This window comes from Hylobates moloch, unplaced genomic scaffold, assembly GCF_009828535.3.
Source record: "Hylobates moloch isolate HMO894 unplaced genomic scaffold, HMol_V3 SCAFFOLD_1, whole genome shotgun sequence".
NCBI lineage: Eukaryota > Metazoa > Chordata > Mammalia > Primates > Hylobatidae > Hylobates > Hylobates moloch.
The window spans coordinates 132,464,961-132,487,897 of NW_026652276.1; the positions used below are offsets into that span (position 1 = coordinate 132,464,961).

At 42.7% G+C, this 22,937-nt stretch overlaps 1 protein-coding gene across 2 annotated transcripts in view; it reads left to right on the plus strand.

Moving 5' to 3' along the window:
- Positions 1 to 22,937, plus strand: part of AOAH (acyloxyacyl hydrolase) — a 210,542-nt gene that overhangs the window by 120,768 nt on the left and 66,837 nt on the right. For both annotated transcript variants that reach the window (XM_032758314.2, XM_058445671.1), the window contains one exon: positions 17,825 to 17,916. In XM_032758314.2, the coding sequence (XP_032614205.1) occupies positions 17,825 to 17,916 (92 nt within the window). The remainder of the gene's footprint in view (positions 1 to 17,824; positions 17,917 to 22,937) is intronic.

The following is a 22,937-nucleotide window of genomic DNA, read 5'->3' on the forward strand; positions in this document are numbered from 1 at the left end:
AAAAGCAGGTTACAAAATAGTATGTATGAGCCAATTTTGTGCATATATGTGTGTCTGTGTGCAAACAAAAAAATAATTGGAAAGTTGTAGGTCAGCATGTTACCTACCACTGGCTATCTTTGGATGGTGGAATTATAGGTAACTTTTTTTTCCTCATTTTTCTTCATTGAATTTGTATTATGTGTGTACCAAATATTGTGATTCAAGATTTTGGAGATTTGTTTGTTCTATGTGTTTTGGTTTTGTTTTAAGCAAATAGCTAAGGAAACCAGTTAAGGAAAACCAATGCATGTTTTAATTTAATCTTTGCAAAAGCCCTCTGAGGTAAGTGTTATTACAACACAGCCTCACTTTACAGATTCTCAGAGAGGTTGTATGGACTGCCCAAGGTCACACAACTAACTGGTGGTGGAATTACTGCCTGTCAGCGTAATCCTGAACAAGCCACTTAACCAAAGACTCTAAATGATGATAGTAACAGTGTCAGGAAGGGCCATGTGCTTCAATGAGCTAAGGGCTGTGAAAATGTTGCGGACCCGTATGTTGAATTCCAACCAGACAAAGTAGATTGACATGCGGCTCTGGCAATGCAGTGGTGATCGTTAATGAGGTTGCCTGAAATCCTTGTACTTGTCCTCCCTGTTCCTGCACCTGGCCTCAGAGGCTGAGGAAAGGAGTGTCTTCATAACCTGGGGCCCACACTGTCTCCAGGAAGACAGTGGCTCACTCTGCAGTGTGCTAATTCTCCAAGAAAAAGAGGGACCCACCCAGTAGACATTTTAAGAAAATCACTCCAGCAAGCCCAGCAGCCGGCTCCATCCTAGAGACTTAACAAGTAAAATTTAGATTGTAATTGTTTTCATCTGCTGTTTGCAGCAATGAACTGATTCAAGTGCTGTCGAACAGCATTTGTTGGTATTGGTTTGGGTTACTCCCCACTCCCACGTTTTGGCAGTAAATTGTTTTGAGAAATGCCTATGAGGATGGGCTGATGAGAAACCCAAATCAGGCATAACAGTTCATTGGAATTCACGAGTCTTATCAAGATGGTAATAACGCTACCGGTGGGAGGAACAACACTACAGTTTCAGCGTCATTTTGTCACCTGTTTTAAGCCTCTAGTGTTCCGGGGTTATTAAAATCTCTCTAGATTAACACTGATCTCCAAGCTAAAAATTGGCCCAGCCACTCTCAGCCTGGCCACTTGGTAAGTATAGGAGACGGGACAAGAATAAGAGATCTATTTTGCTTAGGATGTTGATACTGAAAATGAAGCTTTATCACCAAGTTACTGTCAAAATAATAATCACCAACCACTCCAAATCTCCAGTGACTTAAAACAATCATCATTTCTTCTCACCCATGCGTCCAGGGGTGGTCTGGGATCAGCTATTTTCAACTGAGCTATGTTGGTCTTGGCGCCAAGCTTCAGGTTGGGCCCAGGTGTGTGCCATGTGTCTCTCATTTTTCTTGGCTGGGCAATCTATCCAGAGCATCTTGTTGTCATGGTGATGTCAAAGTGCAAGAAGGCAATCTGTGCCTTGTCCACCATCAACCCTACAGCCAAAGCCAGTCACATGACCACAATCAAGATAATGGGGAAGGAGGCATGACTGCCCAGAGTGAGAGAAGGAAGAGAGTGAATATGCTTTATTGTTTTTATCTAATTATATATGTTAAATATGCGATTGAGAAAAATGTGAAAATACAGAAATTATTTGGAAATTATTAAAATTTCTCCTTAATACTACCACCCAGAGGGAGTCACCTTAACATTTTGGAGTATCAGGCTTGTTTTGAAATATTCTTTTAATATTCTTTTTATTTTTTAAAAAAAGTTATAAAGCCAATAATAGAGCTAATTTTAAGAAGTAAAAAATAACCCCACTATCTTAAATTTTTCACAGTATTTTTGCACTCTTTCCAGCACTCTGCCCCTGTATGCATATATGTATATTATATATACACACGTCATGCTGTTACAAGAAGAGCAAGTTTGCAATTGGCAGTTCTTTTATTCAATTCATAAGTATTTTCCTCATTATGACTTTGTTTTTATGCTCATTATATTTATTGCTGCTCCATAATGTCATTTTCAGGGGCCATGCAATAATCTACTAAACCACTCACCTACGGCAAGATGTTAAACTGATTCTTCTTTTTTTTTTTTTTTTTTTTTTTTTTTGCTTTATGGAGCATTCTCCTTTAAAAAAAAAAACTTCCCATTTTTAAAAACTATTATCTACAGAATCTCTTCATTTGTGCAAGGAGTCAGCCTAGGTAAGAATACCAGGCTTAGCCAATATCCTTGAGGTGTGTTGAGCTCAGACACCTTGTGTTTCCATTGTCTGGTTTTTCATGCTTGTGGCAAGTGTAAACAAAATATGAGTTCTAACTTAGGTAAAAATTCTAGAGTCGCATCTCTGCAAGCCTAGCAGCACAGCACTGTTCATGCATCAATTAATTCAACAAATGCTAGCCAGGTCTACTATGTGCCAAGTCCTGTGATGGGATTGATGACAATGGGGAAAAGGATGGAAAGATCCCTGGTGCCCATAGAGCTTAAAACCCCATGGTGCAATGCAGACGAGCAAGTGGCAGTTCTAGAGCCATCAGTGCTGTAATGTGCACACACTCCCCCACAAACTGGAGGAAAGGCTCCCTGAAGGGAGAGACACTGTGTTCAAAGCAGAGAAACGGAGCTGGAGGTAGTCGGGTCCCAGCCAACCTAGGAAGGTGTGCCCCAGCAGAGGAAAGAGCACATGCAAAGGCTGAAAGCAAGAGGGTCCAGCCTTCTGAGAAGGAGCTCAGTGCAGCTGAAATGAAGCTCATCCAGCACCAGGTGGGACAGTGAGACAAGAGCCTAGAGAGGTGCATGGGAGGCAGATCTCAAAGGGCCTGGAGTTCATCCTGAAGGCAAGCAGGAGCCATTGAAGGGTTTTAAACTGAGAAAGGGGCGGATTTGAATTCTAGAACATTTACTCTGATTTCAGTGGGCAGGATGGATTTATTTGGTTGAGAGGGAGAGAGGGGATCAGGCAGCAAGACCAGCTAGGAAAATTCTAGTTGTAATTCTGTAAAAGTGTGCTAAGCTAGAAAAGTACAGTGGGGAAGAAACAAGATGAACAAACTCAGAAGCTGTCTGGAATCAACATTGGATGATGCACCTTTCCCATCCCGTATACTTTATGAGGGTTCCTCAAGATGCCACCCTACCCCAGCCAGATGGTTCACCGAATTGGGGTTGACCTTGGGCTGTCCCCCGGCATCCTTGCCTCTGGGGGCGACTGCCTAGAGCTCATTGCCAATTACAGGTCTTCCCACAGGGTCTCAGCCAGACTTTGGAGACTACTAAAGAGCCATCCCTGCTAGGAAACTTCTGGTGCTTTTTGTCTCTTCGTACCAGACCCCCCTACCAGCTCCTAATAGTTATGATGAGCATATAATTTATTGTCCAAATTGAACACTTTGAGAGAAGAAGGATCGCTACCATAATTATGCCATGACAACAGGCATTAACCTGTACTGGCTCAGACAAGTCTGGCTGTCTGGCCACCCTACTGATAGCAGGAGAGCCACCTACCAAGCTGACTCCACAGTCATGACAGTGCCCAGTGGAGAATCTCAAGCCTCTAACTTACATGTAGAATAGTCTCAGACATTGACTCAAACAGACCAGGGTTCAAATCCTGGCTGAGCCACCTACATTCACTTCTTTACTCTGAGCTTTAGTTTCCTCATCTATAACGTTAAATAATGATGGCTACCTTGTCAGAAATTGGAAATCTTTTTTATAACAGGATGTTAAAAATTGGACTATTTATTTCTACCTACATTTTAGCTAAGGCCTGAGACAATGTGGACAAATTATTCCCACCTTCCCACCATCAATATTTCTTCCAAGTGAAAGATGAGACCATGTCCACAGAACCTGCAAAGGAAGGGAGTGAAGCCAATTCTGCAACCTGTCTCTTATCTCCAGAGTCAAAGGTCCAGAAGAGTTGAGGCTGGGAATGGCCGGTGTCAAAGGGACAGTGGGGCTCAGCTTTCCCTGTCGGGGAAGGTGGGCATGCTTCCCCCTCACTGTAAAGACACCACTAAGAGAACTGGATAGGGGTCTGCAGAGACTGAGCCCAAGAGGACTGGTGTTGGACACTCCCATGGGGAATGTAAGAGCAGTGACCGAGGCAGCAGGACAGAAAGAGCATGGGCCCTGGACAAGGACGTGAGCCCCAGGAAGGGAGAGCCAGCCTGGGCCACTGGACATCCTGCAAAGGATGGCCTGCAGGGGCAAGGTGACTTCGCAGGGCTCAACCTCCAGCTGAGCAGGGCTGAAGCAGCACACTTAAGTGACTAGTGGGGTGCAGAGAATGTACCCACTCCACCATGGCAAGTTCAGTCACCTGTTCCCCACAGTGCCTCTCAAGAGCCCCATGACAGCCCTCGTTATAGAAAGTCAGCTTCGGATATCTGCCCTGCTAGAGGCAATCACACCCGACTGTACCTCTTCTCCCTCCACCGCAAGCCTCAGCCAGCAAGTGGAAGGAAAAGCTGGCCAAGTAGACAAAAAAAGTGGACCACATTCCCATCCCCGGGTACAGATAATCAGCCTCAAGCCCAGGGTGGACAGGGAGCAAGAAGTTTTACTTAAAATTGTGAAGACTGAACGTTTTTCTTTTCTGAAATGGAATTGAATATAACCAGAAGAGTGTATGTTTCTGAGAATGAGCACATGCATAATTGGGCTGGTCTGGATTTTCTTCCAGGGCAAGGGATGAATTAGCACCACAGTTGAGTGTGCAGTGGGAAAAAGGAAGGAGTCGTCTCATTGCACCCTATGAGTACTGCCTGTCTCATGTGCCAGTTAAAGACCTCAAACACCAGCAGCCGTCTCCCTTGGGGTCTGATGGTAGGAATGCATATTACAAGTCGAGACCCTTCAGGAAGCCCAGACATGTTTCGTTCCATTCCTTTGCTGCACCAAGGACCTGATCGTATTGTCTGGCAGGCACAGTAAATGCTATAGAAAAACAAGTGGGCATTGTTTTATAATGGGCCCTTCTGCCTTCTATGAGGCTACTTGATACTTCTTTGCCTTTGTCTCCCTATAAGGCAGAAAACACGTCTGTGTGTACATGACCCCATCCCAGCTGTATTCGCTGAAAAGGAATCCACTGTCGGGCATTCTCCCTGCAGCGGCCCCTCTCCTCTCCTGCTCTTGCCATCCTCTGCTTAAGTAGTGGGGCACCCGGGAGTCGTGTTTACAGCTAATTAGATTAGGAGCATATTCATCTGGAAAGATATTTGTAGTTCAATAAAGAGAGTATGAAGACTGTCTGTCATGGTTCCACAGACACAAAGGGTTCTGAGTCTCATTCCGACCTGTCTGCTCCCTTTCTTCGTAAACACCCTAAGCTTCTCTCTGAAATATCTAAACCTCAGTCGTCAGGTTCAAATCGACCCTCTCAAGCCACAAGAAAGACCTCAACTTAGAAAGATGTCAAAGGAAGACAAAGAGCAAATCCAAAAACACTTTCATACTGGTTTTGTTTTTTTTCTTTTTTTCTTTCAAAGGAAAAAACAATCTCTGCTTGAGTTGTTTGTTGAAAAAGAAGAGGAGGTGGAAAGATCATTGAGGCCAGCAAGGGATGCTGCCCTCCTGCCTCTTCCCCCATCTGTTCGAAAATTATTTCCAAAATATTAAATGCTGCATTTCACTGAATCAGAATTGCATGACGGGTTGGGGGAGGGGGTGAGGAGAGCAAAGCGATTCTGAAATACAATTTCCCAAATGTTTATTTTGCTAGCTAAGGCTGTTGCCTATCCTATTATAAAATCTTTGCACGACCCCTGGCAGGCTGTTGTCTGTAGGGTAAGTAGACACAGATTGAATTTCGTGCTGTGTCAAGGACAAAATGAATCCTTAATCTAGCTGCTGAAAATGCATATTCACTAGAGAGCAAAGCGGCTCCCATCTCTCAAGCTTATATGCACTTCATTTCTCCCTTTGAGATGATTTTGTATATCAGATTTGGCTACTCTTTATTAACCCACAAACAGCACAGGCAGTATCGAAGCTCTCATGCTACTCTCACTCACCCGCCTGCTTCCTGCTCTCTGGATTTATCACTGCACATAAAGCCTCCCTTAAGCACAGAGGAAGATTTTCATGACGCATACAAAATATGGAAATTCTGAGTTACCTTCATGTCGACTCCAGAAATATCTAAGCATTATAGTGCTTTCTTATTATATTTTAAGATGAAGAAAAGCTACTGTTTAGTAAAACTGGACAAAATTACATCTTCTGCTCCTCAGCCGTCTTGCAGGCTAGTGGATTAAAGACGCTAGGTGATGAGGAGAGAAACCTCAATCCTAGTTACTTCTCATTGATTCTGTCAGAAAAAGAGAGTTGTGTTCACCATGGTGAATTCTGCTCTCCAGCAGCAATGAGGCCACAAGAGACAGAATGTTCTTCCGTTTCCTTTCCATGTTCATGAACAGGCCAGACAGGCCGTTCTTGAATTCTGATCAACTCGACGCCCTTCTCTCCCTACTCAGCGTGAGAATCTGGGTCTCTCACCTGCCAGCCATGTAGGGTGCACTCCCAGGCTCACTATTCTGAAAACATCCATCATCTTGGCCCTGCTGCCTTCTGAGAGAAGCAAAAAGCCAAACACCAGTTGTTATGAAAACTACAAGAGGAAATTATTTTAAACTCCATACTCTGAAAAGCATTTATAATTACTCAGCCCGCATACCTGCTCTGCCAGCACATGAAATAAAGACTTCTGTATCAGGAGGCAGTGTGAGTCAGTCAATGCCTGTGCTATCCAGCCTGCTGCTGCAACTAGAGGACAATCTCTTGCCCTCTGGTTAATTATGTCTGTCACCTGCTTCACTCTCCCCCACATTCCTTAGCCATCAAATGGAGCTCATGAAATTACTCATCACAGGGGAAACACCTAGAATCTCAAGTTCATTGGCATGTGGAAAGAGAAAATTCCATCACTTAAAAATAATGTTAGGTGGTTGGAATTAATTGTCATACACTGTTCATTCTTTTTTTTTTTTTTCAACTAATTCCTTCCATGCAATTCCTTAGGAGGAGTGGGAGTAGGCAGAGATTACCCAGCCCAGCTCTAGTCAAATGTCTAGGGGGCAAGACTGGCTTCTATATGATTTCCTAGGGAAGTCATATAGAATTTCCATTCAAGGAAATGGTTGGGAGTTAGGGCAGAGTGATGAGCTAAACCACAATTCCTGGAGGAACATAAGGAAGAGCATGCATGAAGTACAAAGTCCAAAGATTCCAGAGGCAGAAATTGAGGATAGCATCACTAAGCCCGACTGCTAAAGAGCTCAAAGGAAAGCGGAGCAGAAAGCAGCAAAGAGGTCATGGTCTCATGTTGGTAACATATATTTCAGAGCCAACAAGAATGAGTGGATGCATCAGCTCTTCTTAACAGGGCAGGATATGGGCTCAGCTGTGGTCACAGAGTCCCAAATTTGGTGACTTAAGATGGAAGTGTTTCCCTTTTATGTAGTAATCCAGAGGGAAGCAGTCCAGGTCTGGGGGAAAGTTAGGTCATCCTCAACATGCAGCTTCCATCCTGGGGTCTGAGGTAGCTGCCCCTAATCCTGCCACCTGTCACCTGCAGGGAAGAAAAAAGACCAAGTGAAGGCACATACATCCCTTGGGAGAAGTTGGCACAATGGTGGCAAATATCACTTCTTTCTCACACCCCATTGTCCAGAACTTAGTCATATGGCCATACCAGGCTGCAACAGAGACTAAGAAGTGCAGTCCCTGGCTGGGCAGCCCTATGCCCAACTATCACTGTTCTATTATTAAAGACAGAGAAATAGATAAAGATGGATAACTAGGGCTCTGGAGGTGAAAAGCACCAGCTCAGCCTCAAAAAATGTAAAGTCTAGCTGGGAAGATAAACAAATAAGCTCACAATAATTAATAATAATAATAGAAAGCAAATATTACCATGTGCTTACCAAACACCAAGTGTCCTATTTAGCATTATCTTATTTAATACTTGCAATGGTCTGAATGTTGGTGTCCCCCCAAAATTCATATGTTGGAACTAATACCCACTGTTAATATGAAGAGGTGGGGCCAATGAGAATGGATTAAGTCATCAGGGCTCCATCCTCATGGCTGGGATTGGGGCTCTTGTAAAAGAGCTCCCTTGCCCCCATGTGAGAATGCAGCAACAAGGCACCATTTACGAAGCAGAGGCCTTCACCAGACCCAAATTTGCCAGCACCTTGATCTTGAACTTCCCAGTCTCTGTGAACTGTGAACAATAAATTTCTGTTGTTTATAAATTACACTATAAGGTATCTTGCTATAGCAGAATATAGACCAAGAAAATATAGCAGAATATGGACTATAGCAGGAAATGGACTAAGACAATACTGAAATGACTCTACTATTATATGTATTTTATAAATAAAGAAACTGAGACTTAGCAAGTTTAGCTAACTGACAAAAGGTTAAACATGGAGCCCAGTTACAAACTGAGTCTGTTGGATCCTAGAGTAGAGGTCAGAAAACTATGGCCCTTGGGCCAGACCCTGCCCTCCCTGCTTTTGTAAACTAAGTTTCATTGGAACACAGCGACGCCCGTTCACTTACATATTGTCTATGACAACAGCAGAACTGAGCAGAACAACAGAGACCAAATGGCCTGCAAACTGAAATATTTACTGTCTAGTCCTTTACAGAAAAAGTTTGCCAGCCCCTGCCCTAGTGCTAGAGGGTTAGGTGCAGTCAGCTAGGCATGCACAAGCTACCATGAGACCTAGAAGAGGACACCTGAGAGAGAAAGGCCAGGGCAGGCGAGGAAGGCTCTGAGAGAAGTCCAGATGTAGCCAACCCTTGTCTGTTGATTAGCAACTGAGCAGTCAAGACAGTGGAGCTGGAGGAAGAGCTTGTGGTGAGACCTGGAGGTCTGAGGGGGTAGGGGTAGGTTCAGGGGACCCAGGTTGTTGACGGGGGTGGGAGAGGAGGGCTGTCAGGAGAGGTTGGGGACATGGAGGTTCCTTGTGGTGGAGGACAACATTGAATAGCTACAGTAGACTGCAGATTAGGGTTTCCTTACATGGCCAGTCATTGCAGTCATGTAGGACACTTATTCAAAATGAGATACTAGGGCCCCACCACAAACCTACACAATCAGGATCTGTACTTTAAAGAAGCTCCCTATGAGATTCTGGGAAACACTACTGGCCCCTGGCCAGAGGTTGCTGCAGTCACCTGGGGCCAGCAGATATGTATGCCCAGAGGGGTGGAATGGCAAGGTTTTGGGACAGCCTCTTGGTATAAAGTGAAAGAGAGGAGAGAAAGAAAATCAGATCAGCATTTATGATCACGGTCATGGGAAACAAGAGCCCAGGTCAGTCCTGGTGAGCAGGTGGCCCCAGTGAGGTCTTCTCCTCTTTCCCCTCTGTAACTTGACCTTGGACTTCTGGTATCACATTCCAGTTATTACCCCCCAAAAAGAAAAACTACCCACATCCCAAAGTGCAGTCTGGCTGTTTTAGAAATGACTAAACTTTTACAGAATCAAAGGTATCAGAAGAGTCAGCTTCGAGGATGTGTACCTCTTCGTGCTCATTTCTGACCCTTGGAGGAGTTTTTTTGTTGTTGTTGTTTGTGGAAGAATTTGTTTCAATGGCCTTAGAAAAGAATTGATTTGTGGTTATCTCTGTATATGAGGAGGATATTTTATACTCTTGTTTTCTTGCTTTTATGAATCTAAAAAAAGTTCTTCAATCACCTTAGGGGGTGAAAAAAAACAATGGAAGGAAGGGAATTCAGTAGAAAGAGTTTAACTGTACAATGTGTTCTCATTTGGTACGCGGCAGTGACAGAAACGCATCCCTCGACTCATTCATTGAATAAATAAATCATAGGGTTAGAGCTTAAGTAATAAATAATAGAAAAGGAAAAGAAAGAAACTAAGAGGAGCTGACAAGGTAAAAATAAATAAATAAAAAGAGCTACATTCAAGCAAAATGATGAAACTGGAGTGTTATTTGCCATTTTGTCCTCTTTGTATTTACTTGTCATATTTTGCTAGAATTTTTTATTTGGTTGTTTATTCACTGCCCCCATAAGCTTTTGTACTGGCAGAGGGTCAAAGAGGAAATGCTCTACTTTTTCCCTGAAAATGACTTATTTCCCTGAAGTTGAATGTGCATCGAATAAGCATCGTACCAGGTGCTGAGTAGTTATTGCTACTGGTCTGCTGGTGTGTAGTACATTTTAAGTCACTAAATTTGGGGATTACCTGTTACATGAAAATGCATAACTGTAATACTTGGTGTTTGTTGGTCTCCTTTGGATATGATATGATGAATTTAGCCCTGAGGTTTTGCATGCGGTGTTAGCAATACTGGAACTATTTCCCCCTGGCCCCTCTGTGCTTGGTTCTCTCTTCCTAGCCTTCCAGGACTTACACATTAAATAAGACTTCCTTCAAGACTCCTTTCTTGAAAGCCCCACATGTGGGACAGATGTCCTTTCTATGTACTGACACAGTACTCTGGACTGCCCTTAATACTACTAACAACCAACTTTTATTGAGCTCTTACAAGTCTAAACATCGTGCACAAATTATCTTTTTTAATTCTCTCAACCACCCAATGAGATAGGTACTATTATTAAGCTATTTTTATTGGTAATGAAACTGAAGCACAGAAGGGTTAAGGAAAGACTTCCAGGCTACTCAGATGGGAAGTGTTTATTGTCTGTGCCCCTCTAGACGGTTAGTCCCATGAAGAAGGAGCCCACAGCTGCCTGGTATGCTGTCCAACAGAGTGCCCAGCACAGTCTGGTGCCTGATATTTCTCTCTTTCTCCCTCCCTCTCCCCCTCTTTCCTTCCCTCTTTTCCTCTGTGTGCCTCTGTGCATGTAATGAATCATAGGGCCACAGGAACTTTCCCTCAATAAGAGACTCATCTCACGCACGAGAGATTATAAGGTTTACGAATCAAATGCACAGAGTTAAATTACTTTCTTGAAGTTGTCTATATTAAAGCCTTAGTTTATGAGAACTGTGCTACCTAATCTAGTTCAGCCTGAGATGACAGAGGCAGAAACCAGATGATATATCCTCTCTCTATTCTCCCAGAACTTCATCTGCCAGGCCCCACTCGAAGACAGACCTCCAGAGCAGTGGTGTGCCCCGTCTCCCGGGGGCCTTTCCCCCGGATATATCAGGCCAGACAGGCCGTGGGTGCAGAGGAGTAGGGTGTGTGGGGGTTTCTGTGTAGGGTCACATATGGTTTCAGTATTTTTCCCCAAAATATTCATTCTGCACTCTTCATCAATTAGACACAGCCTCCATACAAGAGAAAGAGAGAAGGAAAAGATGGCGGCAGCTCCCAAATCATCTGTGGACTTCAGAACTTTTCACCCAAAGCAGTATCTGGGAGACTTCCCCCTAAACAGGCAACCAGGAAGCCTCATGTTCAAGGACTATCTAGCCCAGCTTGGCCCATTTTGTGATTTTATGGGATTTGGCAGCTTAGGGGCAAAGCAAGGACCAGATACAAGTGGGCTGTGGGAAGCTGAGGATGGCGCCGACCCGGCCTGCTCTACACCTCTCCCTTTCTTGTTCCACCAGAACCTGGGCTCAAATCCCAGCCCTACTATTTACCAGATCTATGACCTTGGCAAGTCATCCAGAGAGGTGGTGTGCGCCATCTCCCGGGGGCCTTTCCCCGGGATATGTCAGGCCAGACATATCTGAGTTCAGACCAGAGCAGTCCTGGGCCCTGTACTGCGCTGCATAAGGGATTCTTTCAACAACAGAAAACACAGAAGTCCTCCAGGGGCCTGAATCAACAAGGGAAGGTCCTCATCATAAGAGGGGCCCTCCCAGAGCCTCTCACTGGGTTAAGGGTTGGTCATTTAATTTGCTGCTGTTTGTCTGAGGTATGAACACTTGTTCTTTATTAGAGGGAATATCCAATCTGATACATGGTAGTTGCTCTAAAGCGTTTGTAGAAGGGAAAGAGGGAGGAGAGGAGGGAGGAAGGCTGCCTCATAGAGTTGTGTAATTGAATTGAACAATTTGTGCAAGTTTCCTGTCTCAGTGCCTGGCACATAAGGGGAACCCAGCATTAGTTCCCTTCCCCACACTGGCTTAATGCAAGTTATCTAGGAAACAGCACATCCAAGCATCATGAATAGGTAGATATTTATTTGTAGGACAGATTCATGTAGCAGAGGCTACAGAAATCGGAGTCTGGCAGGAAAGTGTGTGTGAAGGCCAAGGAAGGCTCTGAAAGTTGCATAATGTGGTGTTCCCACAAGAAAGGCACTAAGGTAATGGGAGCGGTGGAGACCTGAGCAGATGGGAGGCAGTGTGGTGGCACAGTGGGACTGAGAGGCAGAAAGGAGGAGGAACCCTACTTACCTTCTGCAAGTGTCACTGCAGGACAGATGGAGGAGGAGCCAACTAGCGGAACTGGGAGACCCATAGTCTCAGCGCTAAGCAGGTAGCCCTTGTCTCTGATTCCCGGGCCTTGAAACTCTCCAGCGTTATTAAAAATACCAACCCAAGAGCTATTTTCTTTTTTTGGTAAAGTAAAGTAACAGTCCCCCATCTGCTTTGAGACTTTAATTCTGGGGAATGGATAAAACAATGCTTATTTAACTGGTGATGACATTTTTAATCCTTTTCCAACAGTAGTGACTTATATTCCTCCAAGTGACTTTGTACTGTTTGAAAATAATCCATTCAGGTCTAATGCAGGTACGTGTAATAGAAAAGGGAATATACTGTGTAGATTGTCCACAGCAGTGCAGGATGGAGAGAGCCAAAATATAAACAGTGAAGGAAAGGCACTGAGGATACTCCCTACTTTGCTGGAAGACTGGCAGGATCAGATGAATGAGGGATTGGTGTCATTACTGTCTTTCTCCCACGCAGCAAAGCTTTAAGAACATCAATTGCTTGCTGAAGTTAGGGCTTAAAATATTACCAAATTCAAATTAATTGCATTTACTAAATATCCATCAAAAATGGGAACCAGTGGGCTTTCTCGATGCATGGAAATACACACACACATACCCACACACAGGGAAACGTTAAATGAAACTATTACACAAAATAGTAAACACGTGCCAATTATGCCATAAAAATAAATGTCTATCATTGATAAAGGTCAGAAGAAATGTTGAAGCAATGCGGTAGTGATCTAACACTCACTAGGTTGCTCATGCTCTTTAAGTTTGGAAAATTTTTCTTGGTAAATATTCAGTCTTTTTCACATATGTACATTTAAGGTACATTTAAAACGAGTTTCCTAAGAACATAAATGCTCAAGAGGAATAAGCAGGAGTTGATGAGGAAAATCTTAGTTTGCATTCCTCCTGCCTCAAATGCCTGAAATATCTTGGATATAATGTTGCGTGAATAAGGCTTTTAGTGTTTAATGTGATAGGACTTAAATATTCTCTTTTTGCTAGGGTCTATAAACATTTGCTATTAGTAGCCACTACTTTTCATTTGTATCTACCAAATTTACTAAGGAAAAAAATATGCCAAGGCTTCTATTAGTCTGCTCAAACCTTTTCTATTATTTGGCAAATAAATGTCACTCCTCTTAAACCTGGGACAGTTCACTTGGAAAGGGACACTAGGTGGTCTGCCCTAAACAGGATGCTTCACATAGTAGGGCTCTGACTTGTCAACCTGCTTCTGACTGTGTCTTTTGGTCTTCCCCACAGTCTTGCTGAAGTAAATAAGGTGGTATTTCTATAGCCATTGGAGATACTGAAACTGAAATACATCTTCCCCAAGTTTGCACACTAATAACAGTAAAACCTTGGCTTAACACCAGAAGTGAAGTCTAAAACATTCAACCAGGAAAGCACAGGTTTGCTATATTTTGAAGTTCATCGAACGACCTGGTCTGCCTGGGCCTTCCAGGGCTCCCGCTGAGGAATACAAACTCACCCTGGCCCCAGTTGTGATTCAGCACCAGCCACTGTCCACTCCAGCTGAAATCCTGATGGGGATGATTCCAAGACTAACTGGTTTCTGAGATATCAGCAAGGATTCCAGGAATCTCCCAGGTAGCTGAGCCCCATTTCTTCAGATTAATCCAGAGAGAACTGAGCTTGGAGAACGTTAGGAACATGGAGATCCCACTTCCCAAGACAGGATTGCCTGACATTTTCCCACCTACCCTACCCCTCCTCTCAACATCCCCTCTTCCGCCACTGAAGACAAGAACTTCATCACCCACCCCTGACTGAGAATGAGGGCTGCAGGGGGTATGGAACCTATTTCCAGTGGTGTCAGATCCAATCATGGAGTTTTCTTGATTTGTATTTCTTCTTTGTATTTGTAGAGCCAGACGCAGAAGACAGATCATCTGATTTCTAGAGCAAAGCCCTTTCTCTACTTTGCTGGCACACTTCAGAATTATTTACCCCTCCCTTAGTGTGCCAGGCTACAGAGGGTATGCCTATGCCTGCATAGTTCTTGTCTAACTCCTTCCTGTGAAAGGGAAAGCAGACTCAGACAGAATCAGAAACCTAGTTCCTCATCCAGTTTCTCAAGTCGGGAGTTGCCATTGCACAGATGACAGAGAAAAAGGTGAGGGAGTGGGGTGGAAAAGAACCATATCATTCTTGTAAGTTTCAATGTGTTTTGCAGGTTACTGACCCAACACAGCTCATAAATTCTGCCTGCATCTCACAAACCACTTGCTTACTCACTATCTCTGCTAAACATATCTTGTGAGTTTCATCCATTCTATTTGTTTTTCTTGTCTTGTCTGGCAGAATGAATATTCTCATCCTACAGTAAACACACATTGTAAGCAGAAAGATGTAGGGAAAAATAAGATAAAACACAGAGAAAAGTTTTGCTTTATAGTGGCAGGAGAAATAGAAACTCAAACAGAGAATAGCTGAGTCACAGTAATGGAGTTTTGAGCAGAAAGTGGTGGGTGCTGAATGCTAAGGGGTGACAAAGTACCGGTCACTGAGACTGCATGGTCCTCCGAGATTTACTGGGAGCTTTCTTTCCATGGGGTTGTTTCTGGTTTTTAAAGAGGATAAATCATCATTAATACAGGTGCATCCCAGGACGCCTACTTCCTGACCAACTCCTCCCTCTTCCAGCCCTTACCGTGCTGGAAATCACACTTAGGATAAGAATAAGGATGGAGGTTTCATGGCATGTATGGAAGGAGGAGGCAATTGAAGAAGGAGGAGCAGAGGAAGCTCAGAGACCCACAGAAAATATACAGGATATCATGGGATGACTGCTGCGTTTGAACACATTAGTTTCTTCTAGGAATTATTTTGAAAGTAAACATAGTAAAGGGGTTCATGTCTCAGCCCTTTGAATAATAAAAGCAACAAGCATATTGTCCAATTCAAGCCATGTATTAGTTTCCTTGGCTGCCATATCAAAGTACCACAAGCTGGGTGGCTGAAAACAACGTAAATTGATTGCCCCAGAATTCTGGAGGCTGGAAGTCTGAGATCAAGATGTCAGCAGGGTTAGTTCCTTCTTGAGGGTCTGTGAAAACATTATTCCGTGCCTCTCTTCCAGCTTCTGGAGACAGCTGGCAATTTTTGCCATTAACTAGATTGCAGAAGCATCATTCAAATCTCTGCCTCCACCATTGCATGGCCGTCCCCTTGTGTCTTCGTTTCTGTCTCTTCCTCCTCCTCTTCTTATAAGGACCAGTCATATTGGATTGGGGGCCCATCTTATTCCATTATGACCTCTTCTTAACTAGTTACATCTGCAATGACTCTATTTCTGAACAAGATCACATTCTGAGGTGGGGTTAAGACTTCAACACATCTTTTCGAGAAATATAATTCAACCCATAACAGTCCACAATTAAGAAATATAAATTTGCATTTTATTTATTTTGAGTGCTCATTCTCTATCTCTCTGAAAATAGGAGGATTGAGTTTTTCCCAGTTTAAAGATTTATGGTAGATTTCACGTATAAACTGTTCTATATATGACACAAACTGTTAACCATGGTTATCTCACAAGAGTTGTCTCTTAGGGGAAGGTGATGGGGGGCTTTCATTTCTGCATTGTAAATGACTATAATGTTTGCATTTCTAAAACAAACCCATGTACTACCTTGCAATAAGAAAGAACAATGACATATTTTCAAGGAGTTAATGGCTTTTCTTTCCCTCACAGCCTCTAGCATCGGAGTCTCCTTAGGAGAGGAATCTTCATGGATGAGGAAAAAAGCAGGAGGCCAGGGGCATGTGCCATTTGGAAAGTTGTGCTAAAACTACAATTGCTTTGACATGCTTGTCTTTAGGCATTACTTTAATTTATTTTAAATCTTAAAATAGCATTAAAGGAGGACTCAAGGTTTTCACGTTTACTCAAAGGGAGCACGGGTTTTCAATATTGAGAAATACAGAGGCTTCTTGCAGCCACTCATGGAGGCTTCCAGTCAGCGAAGGCAAAAAGGGAATATTGGCTTTTAAAGGTTTTATCCAAAGAAAGATGCCCAGATAAAATACAAGATACTCAGTCAAATTTGAGCTTAGGATAAATAACAAATTTTTCAAGGATAAGTATGTTCCAACCATTGCATGAGACATACTAATCCAAAAAACTATTCCTTGTTTGCCTGAAATTCAAACCTAACTGGGCATCCTTTATTATTTATGTATGTATTTATTTATTTTTGAGACAGACTCTTGCTCTGTTGCCCAGGCTGGAGTACAGTGGCATGATCATGGCTCACCGCAGCCTTGACGTCCTGGGCTCAAGCAATCCTCCTGTCTCAGCCTCCCATGTAGCTGGGACCACAGGCACATGCCAGCGTACCTAGCTAATTTGTTATTTTTTGTAGAAACCGATTTTACCTATGTTGCCCAGGCTGGTCTCAAACTCCTAGGCTCAAGCAGTCCTCCTGCTTCAGCCTCCCAAAGTGCTGGGATTACTGGCACAAGCCACAGCGCCTGGCTGGTACCTTTCATTTTTATTTGCTAAATCTGGCAGCCCTATTCCAAACATACTAACTCAGATAAGCTTTTTCTAAAAATTAGACCACAGGAGAGATTAGTCCCAGAAGTCACTCATAAAAGGAACAATACGAGGTTGTAGCTCATCACATTTTTCTTTGCTGATTTTGCACAAGCCATAGAAATGTGGTTCAAATGAATCCTATTTTTGTCAACACTTTGTATCGGGAGTTCTTGACAAATTGTGCAGGAGTTGCAGGGGGTCCGTGAGCCTCCTGAAATCACAGGCTGGGTTAAATACACATGCATTTTTGTGGGGAAAGGAACCACAATTACATTCTCAAAAATGTCTGAGACCCCCAAGAAGGTCAGAGGGCACCACCTTAATGCCTTAAGGCCATAGCTTTGAGCCCAGGGAAGGCATTTTTTTCTGAGGGATTGGGCATTATTTTGCAGATTAATTACTTTTCAGACAATTGACTTTCTGATGGCCTAAACTGCAAAATGGAGAAAATCTCAGAAAACTTATATAAGAGTGGGAAGTTTGATCTGCTGAAGCATCCCTCCCAAGTGTTTGAGATGCCAAATGTTCTGCATGTTTCACAAGAGCTGAGTAGAAGCCAGGTCAAGGGTGGTGCTGATCATTGTGACTTCCCTGATGAAGTCGAAGGTTAGAGGCATCTGCCTTGAATACCAAAAGCCTTTAAAGCGAGAGATTGAGAGTGGGAGACAGATAGACAGAGAGCAATGCTCAGGCCATAAATTTTCTTACTACCTTTAGAAAATAAATGACCATTTTGATAATTGCTACTTTATTTTTTTCCTTAGAACTCTTTCATCAATCTACCAACAGCCCTTACCAATGAACTCAACTGGCCCCAACTCTCTGGTGCTACAGGATTTCTGGACTCCACTGTTGGGTAAGTGTCTTTGCACGCCCTCAGACATTTCAATACGTCTGTGTAAGGAAAGAACAAGAGATGGGGGTTGCTACTGAGATGTTGAAATGAGAATTATTAGGAACTGCTTCTAGAACATGAATTTGAGTTCATCCACCACACAGTAGGACGTAATGCAAATTGCATTTTAGCAGCGCTGGCAAGAAAAGCATATTCCTGCAATGAGCAGGGTGGGGGTGGAGTTCCATAGTTTATTTCCGATGGAAAATACTAAACACATCACTGAAATTTTCTGATTCAAGGAAAAACAAAGTTTACTTGACTATTTGTTCTCAGAAATTAATATTTATAAAGATAATGGCCGAAGCTAATTGGCACTTCTCAAAGTCCTAGAATAATCCTGGCTTTAATGCCCCAGATTTGTAGGTAGAGACCAGGCCTGTTGAGTTTGAGTGACACACAAACCCAATTCACTACATATGCCTGGATGTTAATGACTGGGGTCTGCTTCCCAGGGCCCACACTTGGCAGAGACACCTGTGATGCTGGTGAAACTTGGCAAGTGTCCCTAACATGGTAGTAAACCACAGATACGAGTCTATGGCTATCCCACCCTGAACACACCAGATCTTGTCTGATCCCTGGAAGGTAAGCAGGGCCTGGTTAATACTTGGATGGGAGAATCCCACAGATATGAGAGGCAATTTCTCTCCCAACATCCCCTAAACATTTATGACAGTTAATAAGCACAAGGAAGATGGCAAATGAATGGCTTCCATGTGTAAAAAAGAGGAAAGGGTAGAGCTTTGCTTTTAGGTCTAAAGGCAGGACAGAACCAGCTAGGAAGCCTCTCTCTGACTCAGGCAACAATGCCAGAAGGCTAGAAAGCACCATGAGATAAGCCATAAGAACTGTGAGGAGGGCAGGGGTGCATGGGGCATGATTTACCCAAATCTGTAAGGAACAAGAACGCCCCCAAAGGATAGACATTAATCATTTTAACAAGCAATTATTCTGATGAACAAAGGACATTGCATGCCATGAATAATTTATTTGATGATTTTTATTCATCTGCTTTAAATATATTTCTTAAATACTTACCACCTAGCCAGGCACAGATGTTACAGGTGTCCATTTAAAGGTAAATAGGGCTTGTCCCATCTTTGTAGTCAATTGCAATTAAGGCAGATGAGACAAGTGGACAAATAATGGTAATGCAAGGAAGTTATACCAATGACAGGTCTCCCACAGAGCCATGGGGCTACAAGGAAAAAGAATTCATGGAAGTGATCAACAGTCACTTCCTTTAGGGGGTAACACATGGGAGACTGGGGTGATAAAAGGGGTATAGTAGAAACTAGGAAGATAACTAACCTTCAGCGAAACATCCTCATATTTACATAATCTGTGAATATAGGGAAAGCCAAGGAGATGTGTTTTCCAGTGTAGTTATACCTTTTCAAACTTAATCATGTTTTTTTTTTTTTAAAAAGTCTAGTCCTTGTCATTAGTGTAAAAACACTAAAATACTTACTAATAGGGATAGTAAGAGGTAACCTTTGAGAAGTAAGAAGCAACTACATGCCAAGCATTTACTGAGTGTTGTACAGATATTCTCTCATTTAACCTCCTTGTGAGGTAAGGGGTATTATTCTCTGCATTTGCAGTTGAGAGATCCAAGGGCAAATAGAACAAGAATCTTCACCAAGGTTGCCCAGCCAAGAGTGGTAGGATCTGTTTTCATGGAACCTTGTGTCATATCATAACAAAGATATGTTCTTGCCTCCCAAACTTTGTGTTGTTTTTATTCTTTGTGTGGGAATATGGCTCACTCTAACCATTGTCCCTTTGTGTGAGAGCATAGCTATGGGATGGAGAAATGACTAAGAATCAAAGAAGTCCTCCCCATGTGGAGGTGCGGCCTGCACTATTTCAGTGACCCATCATATGCTTCCTTAGGGTCCCAATAAGTCCAGACTTCTGGGACTTCCTGAGTCCCAGCCTCAGTCCCCTCTTCCCTCTGCTACAGCCTCTGTTGCCTTTACCTGGAACACATCCAGAGATAACCCAGCCAAAGCAGGTTTATGGAAGAGAGAACCTTGGTCATCCCCCTGATGTCAACATCAGGAAAGAAAAAAATATATATGTTTAAGTGCCCTCCACCCAGTCTAGTCATTTCTCAATAAAAGTATCTGGAATTTTCTCTCAATCAAGGCTTTTATGACAATAACAAAAATAATTAATTATGTATGAACAATGAATACAGTTTACTGTACCTTCAATGAAAGCTTAAATTTTTACATATTGACTATAAATCTCAACTACCTTTTGGCCCCATGAAGTTGCCATAGAAGAAATACCGATCCAATATTTAAAATTAATTTCCAAGTAGTTTAAATCTTTACTGGAGTCACTCAAGGAATGAAAGAGGAATCCACTCACCATGCACAGCAAACAGATGAAAACGTGTTTCCTCATCTCTTTCCACTTACAGCTCACACACACCAGTAGTTGCTCTGCATTTCCTAAATCTAAACTTCCCCAAAACTTGACCCACACTTAGCTCCTGCTCCCAAACAGACTCTGTTCAGTCATTTTAAGTTTCTGTTGGGGGATGAGCGGGAAAGCTCCCTTTTCCTTTTTGCATCTGTTCTGTCCTCCCACCAGGGGTTTACTCCCTTATCAATGTAAAATCCCACTAGCTCTCCAATCCTGCAGCAGTTTCTACCCATCATCCTGATCAGTGCCCAGCAGGCAGACAGGATCTTCCATCAAAGCATGGCAATGGGGTAAGGGGAAGAGGAAAATTTGAGAGCCTTCAGACATGAATGGTTTCTAACTCTTATAAGCATTATGCGGAGAAATTCTGACGCCGTCTCACAAAGTAAGTGACCATCTAGGTATGGCTTATATGAAAACCATCTCTATCCTGAGCTAGTCTTTATTGACCTAGTACCTTTTTATATTCGGTTCTCTATTACTGCTTACAAAAAACGCATAGTCTGCTTAAGCAACTTCCTTAGTGTTGACTCTAAGTCCTGTCCTTACCTGTTGTATTTCTAACGAGGCACACACCACAGCTGGTTGTTCTCCTCCCCTGCAGGAACTTTTCTTTCTGTATGTTTGTGGGGCCCCAAGCTCCCTAGCTGTTCCTCTCAGAATGCTCTTTTTGCCAGCTGTTTCTGTGTGCTATGCCTGTGTTTGCTGCCACTCAGCTGGAGTAGAGAAGAATATACCAACTTCTTTTGATGGAAAAGGAAATTCTCTGTTTGGAATCTGAGTTGCAGTGGATTCCCCCATTAAGCAGAAACAGAGGCAACATGACACTGCATGAGTGGGATCACCATTTGCTATGTCCCTCCCAGCAGTAGTTACAGCTAAACTATCCATATACCATTGTATAAATTATATTCACAGATAATTTGTGCTAGGCCAATCTCCTTATTAAAGGAATAAAAAGTTATAAAGTATATAAAAATATCAAAGAGATTAGCATATGATGGAGGTCCTCATTTGTGGAATCAGGAAAATGAAAAGAATGTTGACCCAGAAGCAGCACTTCTGGAAGGTGTATACAGCTCCCGTGGGCATTTTGGGCACATGCCCCTTGAATCCAAATGCTTATCCACAGAATTAGTGGATTTCTGTATTCAACTGGATCTCCAGAATATGCTTCCTACCATCATGATCAGCCTTCTGCTATGGGTATCAACAGCATTCTTTGGAAAATGTGCCTTGTGAAAGCATCAGGAGAGAAAATGGCTCCTTCCCTTTCATTCTTTATGCTCTTTGTCCTCTCAAAATTTATTATCCCCTTCATAGATAACTTTAATTGAAATTATGTGCATGCATTAAATGACAAACATAACCCCTTAGTTTTACAAACCTTTAGTTCTTTTAGTTGAGTTGATGTTAACAAAAACTGTTTTCTTGACTCTTGGGCTTCAGAAAATTCAATAAGTGATAATCCCTTAAAAAAATATATTGGGATTTTTCTTCATTGTGATTCAGGAAGGAATTGAGTAGGTCAAAAGCAGAAAAAAAAATCTCTGTGGGGGTGAAGAGCTTGGCAATAGAGCAGTATAACTGTAAATAGGAAGAAAAAAGCATTTTTAAAAGATTAAAAATAGCTACTGGGCATCTGAGGTGAGATTACTGGAGGCCAGGAGTTTGAGATCAGCTTGAGCAACATAGCAAGACCTCATCTCTAAAAAAAATTTTTTTAATTAGCCTGGCATGGTGGCATGTACTTGTAGTCCTTAGCTACTCAGGAGGCTGAGATGGGAAGATTGCTTGAGCCCAGGAGTTTGAGATTGCTGAGATTGCTGTGAGCTATGATCATGCCACTGTACTCCAGCCTGGGCAACAGAACAAGAACTTGTCTTTAAAAAAGTAAAAATAAAAAAGTAAAAAAAAAAAAAAAAAAGACTAAAAACAGTAATTCATGTTCAGATCACTTTCCAAAGCAATTCATATAACAGGAAAATCCTACTTACATTAAAGAAACCAAAGATCTAATACCACATGTAGAAAGATGGGAAACAATACCAAAACTTTTACAAGAAGGAAGGACTTCTCATTTGAAAGCAGCATTTAAAATCCCAGAGTAGGCATGATAGAGTGAAAGGAAGTCTGTATTTTCAGTTATAAGGGTGCTCATTCTGCGTTATTCCAGGTGGAACATTTAGCATTCCCCAACCTCATTTACGTGCTCAAGTTGAGTTGGACTAGATGATCTCTGAAGTTCTCTCCCACGCTTGTTGGGCATGGTTATTGGGCAACATGATCCTACTTTATGATGCTACTCGTTTTAGAAGTACTGAGGGAAATTGTTCAAGAGAGATGCTCCTGCTTCTGCTACCCACTATGTCTTCCCCTACTCCTTAACTAGCCTGTACCTCAAGACAAGACATGGCTAATTTTATGGGTCAGAACCTGAAGTTCTTGGAACAGTGCTTGGCCAAGGTATAGAGCCTGTGGTATGGTGCAGTCTCATGCACAGTAAGCCCTGTGTTGTGTGATATTGAGCGCTTGACGGGCTG